The 22254-nt window shown below is 39.3% G+C and overlaps 1 protein-coding gene across 4 annotated transcripts in view; it reads right to left on the bottom strand.

Annotated features, from left to right (window-relative positions):
- Positions 1 to 22254, bottom strand: part of TEC (tec protein tyrosine kinase) — a 125832-nt gene that overhangs the window by 78979 nt on the left and 24599 nt on the right. Inside the window, exons 1-3 of one of the 4 annotated variants that reach the window (XM_042936438.1) lie at positions 17198 to 17368; positions 16632 to 16821; positions 11098 to 11283 (exon numbers count right to left, since the gene is read on the bottom strand). In XM_042936438.1, the coding sequence (XP_042792372.1) occupies positions 11098 to 11235 (138 nt within the window). In that variant the 5' untranslated portion in view covers positions 11236 to 11283; positions 16632 to 16821; positions 17198 to 17368. Of the gene's footprint in view, positions 1 to 11097; positions 11284 to 11373; positions 11405 to 16631; positions 16890 to 17197; positions 17369 to 22254 lie in introns of those variants that run through there. The other 3 variants (XM_042936439.1, XM_042936441.1, XM_042936440.1) reach the window with 3 other exon arrangements.

Raw genomic sequence — 22254 nt, 5'->3', positions numbered from 1 at the left:
TGGTTCTCTCTCTCTCTCTCTCCAAAATAAACATAAAATTTTTTTTTTCAAAACTTAAAAAGGTAAATGAGCTTTAGTAATAAGACTACACCGTTTTCAATTATCTGAAGTAGTAATCGTCAAACTTTAATATTTTATCTCAGAAGTACAGTATATTCACAAAATTCAAAGGCCATTAATGGCAGGAGTTCTAAGAGTCACAGAATGAATTGCTGAACAAGACAGGTGTTTCTAAGCTCCCTTTTATAGATAATTCCCTGTGTGTGCCTGACCAGTTTCAACCATGCTAAGATGCAGCATGTCCTAAACAACCTAGAAACAACTCAAAATGGAGTTTCACTTTCTCAAACTGCTGTATGACTTCTGACAGTTCAGACTCCCATAGTTGAAAATAACGTCCACATTTTAGTTTGGAGAAATGCAGCTTTGTTTCTAAATTAAATAATGTATCTCCTAAAAAAATAAAATGAAACAAAATTGCAAGAGAAATAATTACCACAATGTCTCTAAAGACCTTTTTGCTCCCCCCAAAACACTATCACCATCGTAATTTTTGTCAACAAAACCTTTTTTGAGATCCTAATGGGTGCAAGGCATTGTGTGATAGGTTTCTTCTTTGCCCTCAAGGAGATTATTATGTAGTTTGTGAGGGAAAAGGCTATAATACTACTACTGATTATTATTATAATAACAGTAATTTTAAAAGGGCAAGGCATTTATAACCTTTGAGGGCAGGGGAGGACTAGAGATAAAGGAAAGGAACTATTAGGTGCAAAAAGAGCAAAACTTGAAAGGCAGAGAAGTGATTAGTATTTTTAAGCAAAGGTATCCTAAGAGTCACTAGATAGTGCCCATTCTGTGTACAAGCTCGTAAGTACTCTCAAGCAACCTACCTGAGCACCCCAAATACTACATCCTTCCCAGAACTAAGATTATACAATCAGAGGCTAACACAGGAACATTCAGGTCTGAGTTTTGGTCCAGGCTTAGCAACTAGCTTACTAGGTGAACTCAAGCAGATCATTTCCTTACCCTCAGTTCCCACAAGTGAAAAATTGGGGGGTCATTCTTTAAAACACCTCTAGGGGCACATGGGTGGCCCAGTCAGCTGAGCATCCAACTTTGGCTCAGGTCATGATCTCATGGTTCATGAGTTCCAGACCTGCTTCAGGTGAGCTCAAGCCCCACTCTGGGCTCCGCACTCTCTCTCTCCCTCTCTGCACATGGTGGGATTCTCTCTCCCTCTCTGTCTCTGCCCACCTCACCCTCACAAACCCATGCTCTCATAAATAAATAAACAAACAAATAAATAAATAAACATAAATAAATAAATAAATAAATAAATAATTTAAAAATGCCTCTCAGCTCTAAAATTGTATAATTATTCTTTCTTACTAACAAATCAATTATCCACGTGTACCGGTAATTATCAGTTATATAAATCTATACAGGTCTAGTTGGTTAAGCATCCAACTCTTGATTCTGGTTCAGGTCACGATCTCAGGGTCATGAGATCAAGCCCTGAGTTGGGCTTCACTCTGAGAGTGGGTTTCTCTCTCTCTTCTTCTCTCTCTGCCCCTCCCCCATCTCAAAATTTAAAACATTTTTTTTTTTAAAGCCTATATAGGTCTAGAACAGAACGGTTCCACAAATATAGCAAACCCCCTTCCATGCCCATGGTATCTGCACGTGCTGCCCCCTCTGTACGGAAGGGGTACTCCCTGACCCACGTTGCTCCTACTCCAACCCTTGGCCAAGTGGATGTCTCCAACCCCTCCAACCTCCACCACCCCCCAAAATCCACAGAAGCTATACTTTTGCCACCAAACCTTCCTCTGCTCATGTAATTTGATCTCTTCTTTAACGGTCCCTCAGGATAAGTGCTATCATACCTATCTTCATCAACAAACACTTACTAGAAATTACTAATTACAAAAGTAGCTTCAAAGATTTCTAAGAATCCCCAACCCAGTAGGTCATGATGCAACAGGGAAAAATAAAACTCATGTTACAAAAATCATGATGTCAAACATAGTTCTTTAAAAAAAAAAAATGCAACAAGTTACACACATTTCCAATTAAGAGAAATTTCTTTCAAGATAAGCAGGTGGGAAAAGAGAGGTGGGGAGAAACACTATATTTATTTCAACTATAATGCCATTTCCAAACATTGTGGGGATTGTTCCTTTCATAATTGCTTTCAGTGCCTATGGCACAGTCTTTTGAATATATTCAGTGGAAAAACTGTTAAATAAAACTTTGAGGGAAATTTGACTTTTTGATATCACTAAAAATTGCTGAGAGCTAAGTCTTACAAATAAGATAAACTGGGTAACCATTTCTGAACAAAAATATTGATTTTCCTTATACTTCTTGTCTCATTGTAATACAAATACTCAAGGGAATGAACCACAGCTATCATAGCCAGATCCTTAGCAACTGTTTAACATGGGAGAATAAAAGTTAAAACTGAAGGTGGGAGGACATGGAAACTGGAATAAGTGATTTTTACTCATCCTAGTGGACCAGGCTACAATAATTTCTTTGGGAGGAGGGAGATCTCCCCACTCCTAATGATGACCATGAGAATGAGAGAAAGGGAATAGACTGCAAAGGTTTTTAAATCTGATTTCACGTTTGTAGGCATTCACACACAATCGCTGAGCATTCATAGGATAGCTGGCATGTTATAGGCTGTGACAAAAAACAGCATCTCTTCTATACATTTCTCCCCCTCTCACCATGGACATTTAAAAATTTGACATCTTGACCAACAAAATGCAACATGTAACCCAGGATTCTATCCAGGACTTGGCAAGAGGAGGAAGTGGAGAAGTAGCAATGAAGTCATCCGTGGCATGATGAATGAATTTGAGCACGGACTCTGGATTTGATGATAGTATTGTATCAGTGTTAAATGTCCGGACTTTGATCATTATGCTGTGGTTATAAAACAGAATGGACCTAGTTCCTAGACAATACACAAAGACCTTTTAAGTAGTAAAAGGGGCAATGTCTACAACTTTCTCTCAAATGGTTCAGAGAACGACATGCATTTAAAGAGACAGACAGAGGGACACCAGGGTGGCTCAGTCAGTTAAACGTCAAACTTTGGCTCAGGCCATGATCTCATGGTCCATGAGCTCAAGCCTCTCGTTGGGCTACTGACAGCTCAGAGCCTGGAGCCTGTTTTGGATATTATGTCTCCCTCTCTCTCTGCCTCCCCCTTAAAAATAAATAAACATTAAAAATTAAATTAAATTAAAAAATAAAGAGAAAGACAGCGACCAAGAGAATTATAGAGCAAATGGGGCAACTAGAGACAATTTGTGAATCTGAATAAAGGTTACTTGAGAATCCCTTGTACTATTCTTCCAACTTTTCTGTAAGTTGAAACTACAGCAAAATAAAAAGTTACCCCCCCAAATTTTAGGAATGGTATTCTCCCCCTCTTCTGTCTTAAATAGGTTTCTGCTTCCTAGAGAAAAAAAAAATGAATATCATTAAATGAAAATAGATTAACTTGGCAAATTAAGGGAATAAATCAGATCGTAGGACTTCAGACCCGGATCTTGGCCCTTTAAAGTGACTAATGATGAGGAAAGTCAGATCCAGGACAGTAGAATAAGAAAACAGATATGAATGAAAAGTGGGAGAAGAGACACAAGAAAGGAAACTGAGACACAAGACATGAAACTGATACAATCTAATTTCCAAAACAAGGAAACTCAACTGCCAACTAGAAAATGAGTTTTCATGGGTTAACATAGTTGAGACCTCTCAGAGCAAAACAAACAAATAAAACCCCTAGGACACTAACCACTGTTCTATCTGTGGAGTATTTACAGCTGTCTCACTATCTTACTTTTTACAAGCTGGTGAACTACACGGTAACCTCTAGAGTCTGATATAAATGCTTCCAATTGACTTGTAAAAGCAACAGTTTTTTCCAGTCCACATCCATTACCCAGAATCCTAACAAGTGCTGAAAATTATACGTGTTCAGGTAGTGATTAGCAGGGCCTTGTGAACCTATGCTTCCCACTGGGAGGTCTACCTAGTCTAAAGATACAACTAAAAGACAAACATCACATCATCTCAGAACCTTAATAGGCTCTTATGTCTATATCACTAAGAGTCTCCAGGTTCCCAGGGGTGGTCAAGAGAACAACCCTATAAGACCCAGAAGACCCTAGAGAAATATGGGAGGCTACCCAGAGTATTCAAGAAACATGCGCCATTATACTTAAGAACTGATTGCTTCACCATCCTGACAATTAACCTGGGTAAAAGATTATAATATCAAGCATCTCATTACAAAGAATGTTGGAATAAAATAAGGAAAGCACCTGTGGCATTATAGGAGGGACTCAAATCCTGGCTCTTCTACATATGAGCCTTTCAACCTTTCTGGTTGTTTACGATGTATGTTTAAGATAAACCTGTCCTGCCTGCTTCTGAAGTTTGAGGTCTGCCCATCTCTCCTTTGATCCATGCAGCCATCCAACATGTACTGAATCTTCAACTCTGCACTAGACTTTTGGAAATACAAGATGGAAAAGCTATGAGCCCTGCCCTCAAAGAGCTTAAAGTCCACTGGGGGACACATTTATGCAGTTAAAGCTGGGTAACCAAGGTGCCACCAACAAAGACATGCACAGAGCACAGAGGGCTGGGGTGGGTGGGGGGGGATTCTACCTTTGGTGGGAGGGATACAGGGAAGGCTTCAGAGAAGGTAGGCATTGGGGTGAGTCAGAAAAGATGAGCATTTGCTAGGCACTCAACACATTTTTGATGGATAATATAGAAGGCGGGATGGACAGATGGATCCTCACAGGCTGACAGAGGAACGTATCACGCCAAGTAGACTGAAAAAAATTAAGAAAGGCATAATGTGAAAGAGCAGGTAGAAGACGCAGCAGGAGGTGGAAGGAGGAAAGAGGGAAGACAAGGAAAAATGGCATCAAGGACCTTGCATTCCAAGCTCAGTTTTTACTTGATCCTAAAGAAGATACAAAGCTACAGGTTTTAAATATCCCTATGATGGCCACATAAATAAAAGATTAAGGACCAAGAATAGAATCAAATAGGGCAGTAAATCCACCAAGAGAATGGAGTTAGGAACTGCAATAAGGTTGTGATGAAGGCAAGGAGAATTCATAGCATTTGGTAAAAGATCAAATGCGTGTTGGGTTGAAATAGAGATGACAAAAGAGGAGTTGAGAGAGTAAAGAGATATATGGGTTGAAGAATATTGTTTCATGAAGTCCAATTAGATAGTGGCAGAGCCAGGACAAAAACCCTGACTAGTGCTGACTTCCTTCTACCAAAAAGATGATTTTTTAAAAAAAATCATAACTGAAAGTAGTAAACAAAAACAGTGTCAAAAAGCTTTAACATAGGGGCGCCTGGGTGGCTCAGTCGGTTAAGCGTCCGACTTCGGCTCAGGTCATGATCTCACGGTCTGTGAGTTCGAGCCCCGTGTCAGGCTCTGTGCTGACGGCTCAGAGCCTGGAGCCTGCTTCAGATTCTGTGTCTCCCTCTCTCTCTGCACCTCCCCCATTCATGCTCTGTCTCTCTCTGTCTCAAAAATAAATAAACATTAAAAAAAAATTAAAAAAAAAAAGCTTTAACATAAAATTTCATCTGTGTTACAGAGAGATTTAATAGATTTTTTTTTCTAACTTTCCCCAGACTATCAAGGTTCTTTCAAAAATAGGCTTTAAAGAAACAGCCCTGCAACTCATTAGTGTATGACCTCGTACAAGTTTTTAAGCTTTCTAAGCCTCACTCATTTTTTAAGTAGGGGGAACTAATAAAACATCTATTTTGAGGAATAAAGGAAATAATGTATGTAAAGTACCCAGCACCATGCCTCGTCTGTATGTGGTACTCAATAATTTGTGTCACTATTACTACTAATGTACAGAAAAGAGTTAACACAATAGTCCTAGAGACCTAGCAGCTTAGAGAAAGGCCTCTTTACCAGGTTGGCCCTTGGTTGGCATCTGGGAACCTGGACTCTGAGAGGGTCCTACCATTCCCAGCACTGATAAAAATAGCTCATTGTGCCTAAACTGTTTGAACAAACAACATGGTTTAATGCTGAGCACCTACTTTCCTTGCGGAGTCTGGAATTTCGGCACATGCTAGACAAAGGGTGCCTATGTAACCAGCTTCCAATGAAAAGGTGCTAAGTCTGCAATGCGCTTCCCTGGTAGACAACATTTCATTATTGCCACAAGTGAGTGCTAGAAGAATTATGCACACACTTTGAAGACTCCACTGAGAAAAGACTCTTGCAGACTTGTGCCTGGTTTCCTATAGATTTGCCCCAAGTGTCTTTTCCCTTTGATAATTTAGCTCTGTCTCCTTCCACGGTCAAAAATCATAGCCATAAAGCGGTGCCTGGGTGGCTCAGCGAATTAAGTGTCAACTTTGACTCAGATCATGATCTCACAGCTCATGAGTTCGAGCCCCACCTCGGGCTCTGTGCTGACACCTCAGAGCCTGGAGCCTGCGCCACGTTCTGTGTAGGTCTCTCTCTGCCCCTCCCCCACTCACACCCTGTCTCTCTCTATCTCTCAAATACATACATTAAAAAAAAATTTTTTTTAAATCATAGCCATAAGGACAACTATGTGCCAAGTACTGTGTGTTCTCTTAGTGAATCACCAAACCTGGGGACAGCCTTGGGGATCCCTGACACAACCAGTGACCCTACTCTTTGACTTTATAAACTATTTGCCAGTTTCCATAGTAGAACAGTATTACAGACAACAAACCAGCCAAATTAGTACCTTGGTACCAAGGTCCAATTGTAACAAGTTCCTGATGTCTTAGCTAATGATAACTGTAGATTTAGACACTACTTCAATTTTTCTTGTTATTCCAAATCTCAACATCTAGAGATCTCTCCTCCCCTCTTCTCACCAGAGACCTTTTTCCTGTCTAAGCTCCAGCCCTGCTCTTCCTTGAATCCCATCTCAATTCCACATGAAGGCTCCCCTGGCATGTCAGGGGGTCTAACCCATGTGTCATTTGGTTCCGTGACCAGAGAACAAGATCACTTATGAAAACCCCAAGGACCTATGTTTTATGTCATTATGAATAAGAGCAAAGAATATAAATTGCCAAGAAGATCTCTTCTCAGTTCACTAGAATGCACAGAAACACGAGCTAACTGAGGGCAATGAGAACAAGGGAGGACAAACCAAGGAATAGCCCACAGTAGAAACTGAAATCCAACTCTGCCAATATCAGACTTGGAAGAAACAGCAGGACTGAATTTCTCATCATTCTAGAACAGAATTTCTTAGCATACTTCAAAAAGCACAATAAACTGTATTTAATAGGAAGAAAAGCTTGTTGCCTTCATGTTGGAGGAGCTGGGGTTCACAGACCCAGGGGAAGATGGACATCTGAGTCACATTATGATTAACTGAGGATTTTAATAAAACATTAATGGCCTTTAACTGACATGAAGACACTAGGAATCATAGTGACTAGGTCAATCAAAAGCCTACCCACTGTTTTTCTTTTAAAAACAGAATTATGAACCACTAAAATAAATATCTCTAGGGCTATTTATCCTAACCCCTGAATGGTCCCCATGGTTTTTCTAATTCACCTCTAGTCTTAGATTTTGACTATATATATATATATATATATAATCAATATAATATATATAATATATAATTATTATATAATAATGTATATTATAATTATATCGATATAATCAATAGGTATTAAATATATATATATTTAAATATATAATATTGATACCTATTGATTCTTATGAGTTACCCAAGTCACAGACATTTTTGGATCAGAGCTTCTAGGACTGGGGAGATGGAAACTGGAATATTTATCCATAGAAAACAGAGAACTGAGCACATTAACTGAAACAGGGAAGAAACACAAAAGTGGGGCACTCTTGGGCTTACCTAGAAACCAGGCAGAGAGTTGTCATGCAGAAACTCAGCCCAGTATTGTCAGACTTTTATTTTTACAAAAATTCAGATTCTTCTCTTAAAATTCCCAGCTTTTTAATATGGACAATGATTTATTTTTAACTGTGAGAGGCAAACAAATCTGCAACCATGTTTCAAGCTGAAAGTCCTACATATGCTAGTGAACGTCTGTCCCTGAGAAAAAGAATCCAGGAGGGATTAACATGCCCAGCTCATCAGAGTGGAGGTTAAAGCAGGACTAGGCTCCCTGGACCAGTTAGCAGCCAGAAAGGAGGTAGACCCTGATGTTGAATGCCCAAAGCTGAGTATTTAAGTGTTGTGACAACCTCCTCATTCTGTCCTTTCTGGTTCTCACAGTGGCTGAGGCTGCTCCCAGACAAGACATGGGCCAGGTTCTGAAATAAAAAGGGTTCCACTCTTCTCTTTACTCCACTTAATCTAAAATAATTAGGGCACTTTTAACCTTGTATATTTATCATCTTCAAAGTGACTTAATAATTGCAACATGTTTCAATTGTATCAGTCCATATTTCTAAGCAGATAATACTGGCTCTGAGGCTTTTTTTTTTTGGTTTAAGAAACTACCCTGTTTTACCACTTTCACAGTTCTATTTCTGTTCTTTTTGTAGACTTATTACATTATGTTCAAATTATAACAAGTAATTACTATACAGCAAAAATTTGTTGTTTTCCCTTAAAATCTATTTTAGGGGCACCTGGGTGGCTCAGTCAGTTAAGCGGTGGGACTCTCGATTTCAGCTCAGGTCATGATCTCACAGTTCGTGGGTTCCAGCCCCGTGTCAGGCTCTGCACTGAGAGTGCAGGGCCTGCTTAGATTTCTCTCTCTCCCTCTCTCTCTGCCCCTCCTCTGCTCACTCTCTCTCTCAATATAAATAAATAAACTTTTTTTTTCAATATATGAAGTTTATTGTCAAATTGGTTTCCATACAACACCCAGTGTAAATAAACTTTTAAAAAAAGGTATATTTAGGGGCGCCTGGGTGGCTCAGTCGGTTAAGCGTCCGACTTCAGCTCAGGTCACGATCTCGTGGTCCGTGAGTCTCAGCCTCTCGTCGGGATTTGGGCTGACAGCTCAGAGCCCGGAGCCTGTTTCAGATTCTGTGTCTCCCTCTCTCTCTGCCCCTCCCCCATTCATGCTCTGTCTCTCTCTGTCTCAAAAATAAATAAACGTTAAAAAATTTTTTTAAATAAAAAAAATAAAATAAAATAAAAAAGGTATATTTAAAAAATCTATTGTAGATTTTAATTTTTTTTTTTTTTTTCAGGGCACCTGGGTGGCTCAGTTAAAGTGACTGATTCTTGATTTCAGCTCAGGTCATGATCTCACTGTTCATGAGTTTGAGCCTGCATCAGGCTCTGCTCTGACAGCACAGAGGCTGCTTGGGATTCTTCCTTCCTCTCTCTCTGCCCCTCTCCCACTTGTGCTTGGGCATGTGTGCATACTTTCTTTGTCTCAAGATAAATAAATAAGCTTTAAATATAAAAATAAAATAAAATAAAATAAATAAAATAAAATAAAAATTCTTATTTCTGGTCTTACTTGAAACCCTTTGGAATTGTAAATTTTTCAGATTTAATAAATGAAATATAGCACATATACCATACAGAAATAAAAACATTAATATTTCTGCACACACACACGCAAAAAAAAAAAAAAAATCACACTGACTAACTAGGACAAACAAAGACTAAAAATAACTTCATCTCAGGCCACGTTTTACCACTAAAAGAGTTTTTCAAGTTTGGGTCTTGAGCATTTCAGGGATTTAAGAAGGTGGATAAAGGACTTTAGTCCTGTATTACATGAACCTGCAGAATTCCACAAGTCGCCATGACAAGCCACAACAGAAATTAACAGAGTTAAGGACAACCAGTAAGAAACAATGCCATTCTCTCTGAATTAGGGGAACAAAAACAGAGACATCAGTGGGAGTAAACAAACAAACAAACAAACAAAAACACACAAGACAAACAACCAAAAACAGTAAATCAATCAATCTAAGAGAGGCACTCTAGGTGAAAAAGAAGAATAAAATAAAATAAAACCAAACAACAAGATCACCAGCAAACTACTATAACCAACTAGATAACAGATGTGGTCAACAAGGGCAATACGGTCTCCATCCATTTCCTGGAATCCAAGAGTGCTTCTACTAGAGGAGCATGGCTGGACTGGCAGTACTAGATAACGCATTCCCAAGATGCCAGGAGAAAAATGGTCGGCCAGAGGCAACTATACATTCACATGCCTCATCTGGTGGTAAACCCAGAGGCTAAAGCAACTGATAAGACCTCACTATGCCACATGCTCACTGACTAGGTTTTTAGCAAGCCACTTCTCCTTCCTCTCATAAAAGGCACTTTGCAGTAGCTGCTTATCACAAAAAAAAAAAAAAAGTTGAGCAGTTCTGCTTTAGGTCAACTTCAGCAATATGCTGGATCCACGAAATCACTAACGAGTTTTAAATAATTTCCACTTAATAACGAAGAACTAGTCATATAAAGCAAGGGGCAAAGACACGGTGTATACGAGCTAAAGCAGATTTTGATACACATACAGTAGGTTATAGGATGGATCCATGAATACAATATATTTAATGGATTTCATAAGGAATAATGTGGTGGGGCGCCTGAGTGGCTTGAGTGGGTTGAGCGTCCGACTCTTGATTTCCAGGTCACAATCTCACAGTACGTGGGATCAAGCTCCCCATCAGGCTCCACACTGACAGCACAGAGCCTGCTTGGGATTCTCTCTCTTCCTCTCTCCCTGCCCTTCCCCTGCACATGTGCTTGCATGCATTTTCTCTCTGTCTCAAAATAAATAAATAAACTTAAAAATATATATATAAAACCATTTAGAAATGTTTTCTTGAAAGGATTAATACAGTAGGCTGATATGAAAAGTATATCCATATACACGAAACCATAATTAGGAGACTTTCTCACCATATTCTAAACTTTATATTCAGATCCAAATGATAAAAAATTATTACTTAAACTTCACTAACCTAAAATGTATTCCATACGATTTTGGGGTGGGGGGAAATAATATTATAAAACATTATCAATGCAGAAAGCAGAATGAATTTTTATTGTCTCCTACCTCTGCTCGACCCTCATAGTAGGTTAACATGGACTTCGTTAGCACAAAAAGTCTCTCTTTGTAGTTTAAGGGCGATGTCTTCTTTTTCTGCTGTGACCTTTTAATAAGAATCTCTTCTAGAATAGTGTTAAAATTCATCTCGGGCTTCTAATCACTCTGTCTCCTGCCATTGAAGATCCCAGGATTCTAAAATGAGAAGATAAACAGTTGAAATAAAAGGGGACATCTTAATTTTCCAAAGATGTTCTCATTCCAAATTACCAAAATAGCACTTACCCTCACCATGGCTGCAGCCGGTGAACGTTAGTCTATGCACCTGGACTGAAACTACCCAGGGCACAAAAGCTCAACCTCCTCTTCTTCCCCTGCCTCCTCCCAGCATTTCATAAGAAAATCTAATCAAGATTTGCCATGATGATGATTCATTCCTTTTGTACCTCCCCAGCATCCCATAGGTTTCTGGCACATTCTTCTGCTATCCGATTGCAGAGAAACAAATATCTCAGAGGAAAAAGTACATTTCATCACATGCACGGATGATTTAGGCTGGTATTTAAGTTGCCTCAGGATCCTGGTGTACAAAACAGATGAGTACACAGCTCTGGTGGATTTGCGAACAAAATGAATTGCCACAGTGATGGACAGGAGTCAATCTCCAGCTCTGATAAGGAGGTAATCCTGATTAAACATCCTAGTTACCCCAGCCGTGAGGATGTTCTCCAATGTTTACACCAGGACCCATAGTTCTCTTCCCTATGGCTCCTGTCTCAACCACAAGAGAAAAGGAAATCTACCTGGTCACAGCTAACCTACATCTGGATAAGGTCAGCCCTGTATGTGGATCCCCCACACCTAGACTAAGCCTTCTAAAATTCAATAAAATTTAACTATCTGAAAACCAAAAATACTCAGAAAATACATTAAAATTCTTATTTGATAGAAGTTGAATTGACAACAGCCTTTTATTCCCTTCCCTTCACCACACATTTATAAAAAGTCATTGCACATCAAACCACAGAGGCAACAGAAGTCAATGTGAAGAACATAAGGAGGTACTTGAGAGCACAGCCAGAGCCTTGACACTGAGTTAGCCACTAGGAATTCTACTACGTCCACATCCAACATGATGCCTCAGAAGAGCCCTTGCAACCCCCTATTACTTCTCTGTCGTCATCCAGTTAGGACCCGCATTTCAATAAGGTTACTTTACCGCAATTTAACTTCTGTGTACCAGTTCCTTCATTTACATAATATTTACAAAATACACTAAGGTTATTGTGAATTTTAATGAGACGTGAGAACAAACTTGCTGATTATGAAAACTCCATACAAACGTTTATTATCATTATTTTTTAAATTCCACTGCCTTTTTCCTAGCTCAGAGCATTATAATCTGGACCATGATAGCAGCTTTCCAACTGGTCTTTCTTTCCACGGGCTCTTGCCTCACTTTGTTCAAATGACATACCCCTCACTCCCATCGGATCCATCTTCAAAGACACCAAGTTCTCATGCCTTTTTATCCACCAGAAGTCCTCAGTGACTCCTCAAAAGCCTTCCTACCACCTGCAGGATAAAGTCAAAATCCCCATAGGGACACCAGACAATCACAACCTGGCTACAACCTAACATCCAATCTGTCCTTCCCACTGCTCTTCAAATAGTCCACACCCAAAGTAGTTGGTATGAAAACCCCACTGGCTCAAAACTCAGCTCTTCAATGCTTTCCTGATGACTCCAGTTAATTAAATGCCTTCCAATTCATGCACCCATGATCTCTATATCACTCATCATAGACTTCCGTGTTCTGTAGCAATTAATGTATAGTTTTTAACTTTCGCCTAGATTTCAAGCTCCTAAGGAAATAGTTCTCAACCTTAAGCACACATTAAAATCACCTGGGGGGAGGGGGGTGCCTGGATGGTTCATTTGGTTAAGCGTCCAACTCTTGATTTCGGCTCAGGTCATGATCTCATGGTTTGTCAGGCTCTGCGCTGACAGCATGGAACCTGCCTGGGATTCTCTCTTTCCCTCTCTCTCTGCCCCTCCTCCCTCCTCAAAATAAATAATAAACATTTTTTTTTTAATGCCTAGGAAGATGTTTTTAAATGTCCGGGCCCTACACCCAAATATTTTTATTCAGTTGGTCTGAGGTAGGGCCCAGGGCATCATGATTTAACATGCAGGTAGATTTGAGAGTCACTAGCCTAAAGGAAGAGATTGGGCTCTTACACTAACTACAGCACTCTTGGTGTTTATGGCAGCCTCTCAATAAACAGCTGGGTGATGGATCCAACTAACCCATTAGTTATTCTAAGTTAAGAAGTCAAAGAAAAAGCTCTTGCTCCTTTTGCATCTCAGTTGGTCCTCCTTCTTCTAAAGTAAAATTTTAGTACTCTTGTTTTTTTTTCCCTTAGAAACTGTTGACATGTCAACAGCACTTCTTCAGAAATCATCTCTTCATCGTTGGGCAACACATTTTCAATACAGGGTAAAAATGACAACTTAGGGGTGCCTGGGTGGTTCAGTCAGTTAAGTGTCCAACTCTTGATTTCAGCTCTGGTCATGACCTCACAGTTTGTGAGACTGAGCCCCAAGTTGGGTTCTGCACTGACAGCATGGACCCTGCTTGAGATTCTCTCTCTCTCTGCCCTTCCCCCAGTCATGAGCGTACATGCGCGTGCGCTCTCTCAAAATAAATAAATAAACGTGAAAGAAAGAAAAGAAAATGACAACTTAAACAATGGATTGTAAGGGAAAAGCAGGCTATGCCCTGGAAAACAGGCCATATGCAAACGTATAGTTCCCAGGCTAGTGAGTAATAACATAGTTACCGACTGGAAGGTAGATTTTTGGAAGGCCCAGAAGGATGAATGGGGTGTGGCTCACCTGTAGTTCTAGACACAAAAGGTCTCAACATGGGGGGCAGTAGAAAATATACTATGTTAAATGCATTTTATAGGATTTATAAGGGAGATGTTTTATAGATTTATATGATTTATGGGAGGTATTAATAGCCTTACACAGAAACATACCATTTGAGTTGAAATAAATGCTAGCCGGGGGGTGGGAGGGAAGGGAAAGTGGGTGATGGGCATTGAGGAGGGCACCTGTTGGGATGAGCACTGGGTGTTGTATGGAAACCAATCTGACATTTCATATTAAAAGAAAGAAAGAAAGAAAGAAAGAAAGAAAGAAAGAAAAGAAAGAAAGAAAGAAAGAGAAAGAAAGAAATGCTAGCCATCATCTATCTCACTCATTTTACAAATTAAGAAGCTGAGGTTCAGAAAAGTTTAATGACTTGCCCGAAGGCACACAAGCCAAGACTAGAAGAAGTATCCTGACTCCAAGTGAAGGGCTCCCTCCACCATTCCACACCATACAATTAAAAGTTCTCTGTTGTTTCAATACTTCTTGGTTAATGGGAAAGCTTGGCCAAAGAAAACTACTAAAGTTCCACAGAGATACAAACGAAGGAAAATTCTCCTCATGTAGACTTCCAGCTGAGGATAGAATGTAACTCAATGATCTCACGGTTCATGGGTTCGAGCCACACATCAGGCTCCACGCTGGCAGTGCAGAGCCTGCTTGGGATGCTCTCTCTGCCTCTCTCCCACTTGTGTTCTCTATCTCAAAATAAATAAAACTTAAATAAATAAATAGTTTGGAAAACTTAACACATTAGTCTTTGAACACCAATATTCTGAAGTAGGTAATGGAAACTGTCACTGTTTCACAGATGAGAAACCCAAACCACTAAGAAGCTACATTCTCTGTCCAGTGTTGCAAATCTGAGTACCAGACTAATGGTACTCTAAGTTTTGAGTACTTTCCTGCTGACCTATTGAAGCTGGACCAATGAGGAATCCAACCATCAAGATATCTAGTAAAGCCATAATCACCTACTACTAATAATATCGAAAGAGAAGGGAAGGGGAAGGGAGGGGAGAGGAGGGGAGGGGAGGGGAGGGGAGGGGAAGGGAGGGGAGGGGAGGGGAGGGGAGGGAAGAAGAGAAGACTTCCTGGGTCAAAGGGCAAAAGTTACAGAGGCCAGCTGACTTGCCTCATCTCTCCTGGTCATGTACGCCCTGTCCGAGCCCACTGCCATATGGTGGATGATTAAGGCACTGGACTGGGGGCAAGGGAACCTAGAAATAGACTGAGCAGGGCTGCACTAAGGACACTTGTTTCTGTTTGTCCATGGAACACAGGTATATGCATTGATTTAACATGTACTCTTTAAGACAGGTTTCGGTGTCACACTGCAGGACCCCCTGCGGTCTTTGGCTGTGATTGAGGGTGGGGTCTCCCCACTGGTTAAAGAGAGAGAGAGAGAGAGAGAGAGAGAGAGAGAGAGAGAGAAATGAATGGAGAAAAGTTTTGAGAAAAGCAACCAACCATATGCAATACCTCTAAGCACTGACAAATATAATTACTATCCGGGAGATTCATAAGGACATTCATAGTTCAGTGGTTCTAGAGAGAAGCAAAAGTTGTTGGAACATGAAAATATTCATTAATCACTGATCACATAGGCCTCAATCAAATATTCCTTCCACATTACTGGGTTCTGCTTCTTTGCTGGTCATTCCCTATTGCTGAAAGAGGCGATGCAACAGTCAATAATATGAAACGTTCAAGAGATGAGGGTCTTCAGGAAGTCAGGAATGAGAGTAATGTTGGAGAATTGCTTCAGTCATACTCAGTGCCACTGGTAAATGAGGACCTTGCAGTTTGTAAAAACAATAAAATAACCCAACAGAAGTATCAAAACACGATTTACAACTAAGATGGTAAGATACACTGTGGCTGACTGTTTTTTTGCTTCCTCCCGGCCCCCTGACCTGCCCCATCATGCTATCCTTCTTCCTGGACATGTGAGCTAGAGATATTTCCCAGCCTTCCCTGTAGTTAGGCACAGCCATCTAAGTTAAAGCCAAAGGGATGTGTGAAGAAGTGATATGTGGACCATCTTCAATTTAAAGACAAGCTACTTTCCCTGGATTTGGGGCATTTTCCACCTTACTACCAGCTGGAAAGTACACAAAACAGACTCAACTTTCCTTATGCATTCAACGTATCACCATGGCCCCTGAAAGACTTCATGGAACAGAGCTACCCCACCAACCTAGACTCACTAACCTACTTGATGAGAGAGAAATATACTTCTGTTTTATTTTAGAAACTTCATATAATGGTTTCTGTGTTGTAGTGGTTTAGCCTTTGTCCTACCAAACAGATACACCTTTGTAGAAACTGATAAAAGCTTTCTAATGCTTTTGGTGGGGGGGGGAGACCCTCTTTAGAACTGTGCTTACAAATTCAAATATAGAGTAAAGGCAGTCAATTTTTTTGCCATGCATTTTCATCAGAAAACTTATCTCAAGGAAACAACTAATATTTGGTTCATACTTTAAGAGTTAGCAATTATAATCTAAATGGTGCTATATATGAGATAGAATAAACATGTTTTCACTTTATTTTTCAGGAAAATGTCTGAATCAGGTTTTTTTTTTTTTCCTTTCACTACTTACTATGAAATGTAAGTAGATTCACTTTAAGCGATAATATTCTGGCAGTAATTCTCCTCCCATGAGGGATGTGCTGATATCCAGCAAGTATTTCCCTTTCTGCTTCTTGCTCCTTCAGAGGGAAATAATAACTGGCGAAAACAAGACGTGAATAACAAGCTTCTCAAGTGGGTAAATGATTTCTCATCTTTTGCTAGGAGAAAACACGAGAATTTTTTAAAAAGTAATTTGGAAATTATATATAAAATAATCAAATGCCAATATGTGTTCCTAGGCTACAATATTCTAAATTGTTTTTAATATGAAGCCTTCATCTAGGTCCACATATTCTTTTTTTATTGTTTTAAAATAGGAATAAAGAATCCAATTCATCATTGCATTTCTTTTTTTTTTACAGACTGAGAAAGTTTCTTCAAAAAAAGCTTCAAGAACAAAAACAGAGAGATTAAGGAGGACCCACTGTCTGTACATTTAAGGTGGTTTGTTACATACCAATAGTAACTGTAACATATAATATACTATATCATTCTTGACCACCCTTTTTTCATTCATCTGTAATCTGTGCCAACCTTTTTCCTTCCCTTCAATGTTTCCTCTTCTGCACTCATCCATCTTTTCACCATTTTCAGTTCATGAGCTAATTTGTCCACAGGAACAGCTTCAGACATTCACGTAACAATGCGCTCTGACATTTATTACATAGCCATAACGCATGAGGAACTATGTATCACAAAGATGAACAGGATATGATCTTTGCTCTAGGGAGGCATGGCAACAAGTAACTTAAAAACAAAGAGCCACAATATAATCTATTAAGAGGCTATAAAAGTGGTATGGGCAAAGTGTTTTGGAACACTAGTAGCCTCTAGAAACTGCTAATATGTGACCACTAAAGAGGAAATAATTACCTCTCTTCAAAGTGTTGTGGACTACTTCAGTGAAGAAATGACATATGAATGGAATTTGACAGATGGCTTAGAGATATACCAACATATTTATAAAAGTTGGTATTAATGTTCTGGCCTTTATAATGACTTCCACATAGGGGCACCTGGGTGGCTCAGTTGGTTAAGTGTCCGACTTTGGCTCAGATCATGATCTCACGGTCTGTGAGTTCGAGCCCCGCGTCGGGCTCTGTGCTGACGGCTCAGAGCCTGGAGCCTACTTCGGATTCTGTGTCTCCCTCTCTCTCTGCCCTGCCCCGCCCCCCCCCCCCCCCCCCCACACACACACTCATGCTCTGTCTCTCTCTTTCTCAAAAATAAACACTAAAAAAAAATTTAAAATTTATAATGACTTCCACATGTAAAGCATATGAAAATTCTTTCTTAAAAGTTGCTTGACATTAAGGGCACCTGGCTTGCTCGGTCAGTAAAGCATGGTGACTCGATCTTGGGAATGTAGGTTCAAGCCCCATATTGGGTGTAGAGATTACTTAAAAAAAATTTTTTTTAAGTTGTTTGATTTTAATCAGAATTGTAAACAGAAAATAAAAGTTAAAAATGGCATGTGTTCAATATGTCATTTTCAAGTTTTATAGTGGCTCTCCCCCATGAGTTTTAATTTTGAGTATTTCATTAGTGTAAAAAAGAAGTTAGACCAGAAAATAGCCTTAGTTATGGAAGAATGACTTTCTTTCTAGGTATAACTGGAACACAATGTTACATTAGTTTTAGGTATACAACATAGTGATTTGACAAGTTTCTACATTATGCTAAATTCACCATAAGTATAGCTACCATCTGTCACCATACATCACTATGACAATATCACTGATTATATTCCTTACACTGAGCCTTTTATTCCTGTGACTAATTCACTCCATAAGTAGAAGCCTGTATCTCCCACCCCCTTTCACCCAGTATGCCCAACCCCCTACTTCTCTCCCCTCTGGCAACCATCAGATTGTTCTCTGTATTTACAAGTCTGATTTGTTTTTTGCTTGTTTATTCAATTTTTTAATTTTTTAGGGATTTTGCTTTTTTTTTTTACATTTATCACTGCTTTTTATTTTTTTATTTTTTTAATATGAAATTTATTGTCAAATTGGTTTCCATACAACACCCGGTGCTCATCCCAACAGGTGCCCTCCTCAATGCCCATCACCACCTCCACTCCCTCCCAACCCCCATCAACCCTCAGTTTGTTCTCAGCTTTTAAGAGTCTCTTATGCTTTGGCTCTCTCCAACTTTTTTTTTTTTCCTTCCCCTCCCCCACGGTCTTCTGTTAAGTTTCTCAGGATCCACATAAGAGTGAAAACATATGGTATCTGTCTTTCTCTGTATGACTTATTTCACTTAGCATAACACTCTCCAGTTCCATCCACGTTGCTACAAAGGGCCATATTTCATTCTTTCTCATTGCCACATAGTATTCCATTGTGTATATAAACCACAATTTCTTTATCCATTCGTCAACAGATGGACATTTAGGCTCTTTCCATGATTTTTTAGGGATTTTGCTTTATTTTTTTAAACTAATTTCAATATCCAGTGTGGGGCTCGAACTCACAAACCTGAGATCAAAAGTCATATGTTCCACCAACTGAGCCAGCCAGGCTACCACATTGGTTTTTTGGGGGTTGTTTTGTTTTGTTTTGTTTTGTTTTGTTTTAGGCTCCACTTATGAGTGAAATCGTAGGGTATTTGTCTTTCTCAGCCTGACTTATTTCACTTAGTATAATACCGTCTAGGCCCATCCATGTTAATTCAAATGGCAGGATCTCATCCTTTTTAATGGATGAATAAGGAATGACTCTTTTAATTACACATATTCTTCATTTCACAGACCAGATGCATTCCAAATATATGGCTTAAAGATTAAAATAAAGTTTAACTAGAATTATTTTTCTATTTGTATTCGAAATTAAAGAGCATTTCCATGGGGAAAAAAAATATTTATTCAGTACACATGGTACAAACCCTTGGAAAGAAAAGAGTAAATGATGTTGGAATTCAGGCCATGCTAAGTGTTAGAGAATTGAGGAATGGTTTCAGAGAACCTCCAGTAGTATTTGTCAGAGGTTTAAACTGAAATTTAGTATTTTATAGAAATTTCACTTCACTATGATCCTACACTGTCCATCACATTCTCCAGAACAAAGAAATGTTTCTCACTCATAAACATCCCCTAACCACACAACGTTTTTCAAGCTAGATACTTCTTTAGGAGCGATACTTAGCAATTAATCTCAATATCATGTTTTGTCAACAGATGATCGTATATTTCAGTGAGCCTGGAAATTCCATTACTTGGGAGATCAAACCTATATATAAAAAAAATCAATGCCTGATTTTTTTCCAGGGCTATATGAAACTCTGCAAATCCAGTTTTCTTCAATAAGCAATACAGACATTTAGATAGCCCCAAAACACAATTAGCTAACATGCAGGTGTAAGTATGTACATACAAGTATGTACACACAAGGTGTATATACATATGTATCATTGTGTTTAACAGAAATTTCTCAAAAACCTATTCCCAAGGTTTTTCCCCTCTGAATACTCTTACACAAGTCAAGCACAAGAAAATACAATATTTGGCAAGATCTAGCAACCACGTATTGTATCGTATTCAACATGTATTAGAGGACTTAATGATTTCACTTAATTTAAGCCTTAATGGTATTGACTTCAGAAGGCAAACCTCAAAGGCAATGAAAGGATCTACTTCAGACCTTCCCTGTTTTTAGTCGCCCTTACTGTCACTGGATAGACTTGAAAGAAAAACCTCTTGTATCAAAAGTACATTCATCTGCATTTTAAATCAGCAGGGTCTTAGAATCACAAATCATCATACAACCAACAGGATCCTTTTTTGCTCTGAGATGCTCGTGAGGATTAATTCTGTCCCAATGCAAGAGGTTCTTTTTTTTTTTCTGCAGGGGCTGACAGCTTAGAGCTCACACATCACGGAGGCCCGGGCCAGAGTCTCATCCATCTGTCATGTGTGAAGTAACAGTGTTTCCAGAAAGCTCTCCTGCTCTTGTCTCTTTAATGTGACAGGTCTTTGTCCATCCCTATCCTGAATCCCGTTAAAATACACGAGTGAGCCTCATAGCATAGAGGAAGTTTCTCTGCCCTAACCAAAAACGGAACTGTGATCAACCTCACACACTGAGGGCCCTGCAACGTCATCTGTAAGATTAATTCACTGAAGCTGATATCTGTAACGTAAACTGTAACCCTAAAATTCTAGTAGCTTCACATTCTAGAAACCCACTTGTTCCCCATATTACTGTCTGAAAAACAGAAAATTCAACCATTTAGAAAGCAGGCCCATACCTTTTGATACATTAAACTACAAAAACTGTAATTTGTCTCCTGACAGAGCTTCAAAAGACATAAATAACGGTTCTTTCAACATTAACCTAAAGATTTCTTTCCCTATGTCAACCTCCACGATCTTATTTCACCAATTACTTAACATTGGAACTCCTGGTTAAGCAGCATGATTTAATAGAAGGAACCTGAACCTACAGTCTGACTGGCCTGGCTCTAAACTGTAGCTTTGCCATTTATTAGCTGTTTAACGTTATGCAAAGTGCTTAACTCCTTGAGACTACTTCTTTATCTGTAAAATAAAGACAATAATAGAAACCTTAAAGGAGTATCATGAGGCATAAATCAGAAAATGCACATAAAATTTCCTACACATAGAAAACACTCAGGAAACAGCTGGTCAGTTGGTTGTTCCCTACCTTTGTTCTGAGCTGACACACATTTATGCATTCAAGAACTGTTAACTGAGAATCTGCTAAGTGCTAGATATGCAATCAGGCTCTGGGACACTGAATAAAGCATAAGACGCAGCCAGTAAGGTGCTCTCAGTCTAGGAGAAGGGGCAGATATGACAGAAGCTAACAATTTCATTACCATGTGATAAATCCTATACTGTATATGGATAAAGCTTCAACTCTGCCTGGAGACAGAAGATGGAAAAGTAATCAGAAGATGATCTCTGAGTTGGGCTAAAAGGCTGAGGTAGTTGTCACCCATGGAAGATGGTGGGGCAAGGGCACATCACAGACCAATGGCTCATTCACAAAATGCAAGGTGAATTTGAAGACAAACAGTAAAAACAGCTTCTATTAATTTAAGTGTACGTGACTTCAATAATCCATCCTCTTTCCCACACCCACCCAAATCCACACACATAGTCTGAAAAGAGAGAATGCTATTTTCACTATTAAAAAGAATTAAGACACCAAAATTCTTCAGTTCCAGCCTTGTGTTTACTCATTCTTTCATTTTTCAGTCGTTTATTTATAATCTACTCGATACCAGGCACTGTGACAGAGATACAACAGTGCAACGGAAAACACAGGCTCTGCCTTCATGACGCGTACATTCCAGTGGGGTTTCGACCTGATGCCTTGAAGAACCTTCCCCTGCAACATGCTTCTTCCCAACCACCACACAGAGGACAGGGGAATGTATCGAATCCGGGTAATGTGATTACAGAAAATGAGGGCTGGGCACTCTAGCAATTAGAGATCACTGGCTCCAAACCTCTCAGTTGAGAGATGGAAAAATTAAAGCCCCAAAAAACTGACTTGACAAATATTACCTCCCTCTCTTTGTTCATTAATACTATTATCAATATCTTACTTTTAAAAAATTAACTG

The sequence above is a fragment of the Panthera leo genome, chromosome B1 (genome assembly GCF_018350215.1).
Source record: "Panthera leo isolate Ple1 chromosome B1, P.leo_Ple1_pat1.1, whole genome shotgun sequence".
In the NCBI taxonomy this organism is placed as follows: Eukaryota; Metazoa; Chordata; class Mammalia; order Carnivora; family Felidae; genus Panthera; species Panthera leo.
The sequence above is the reverse complement of the archived record's forward strand: the minus strand, read 5'-3'. Positions and strand labels throughout refer to the sequence as shown.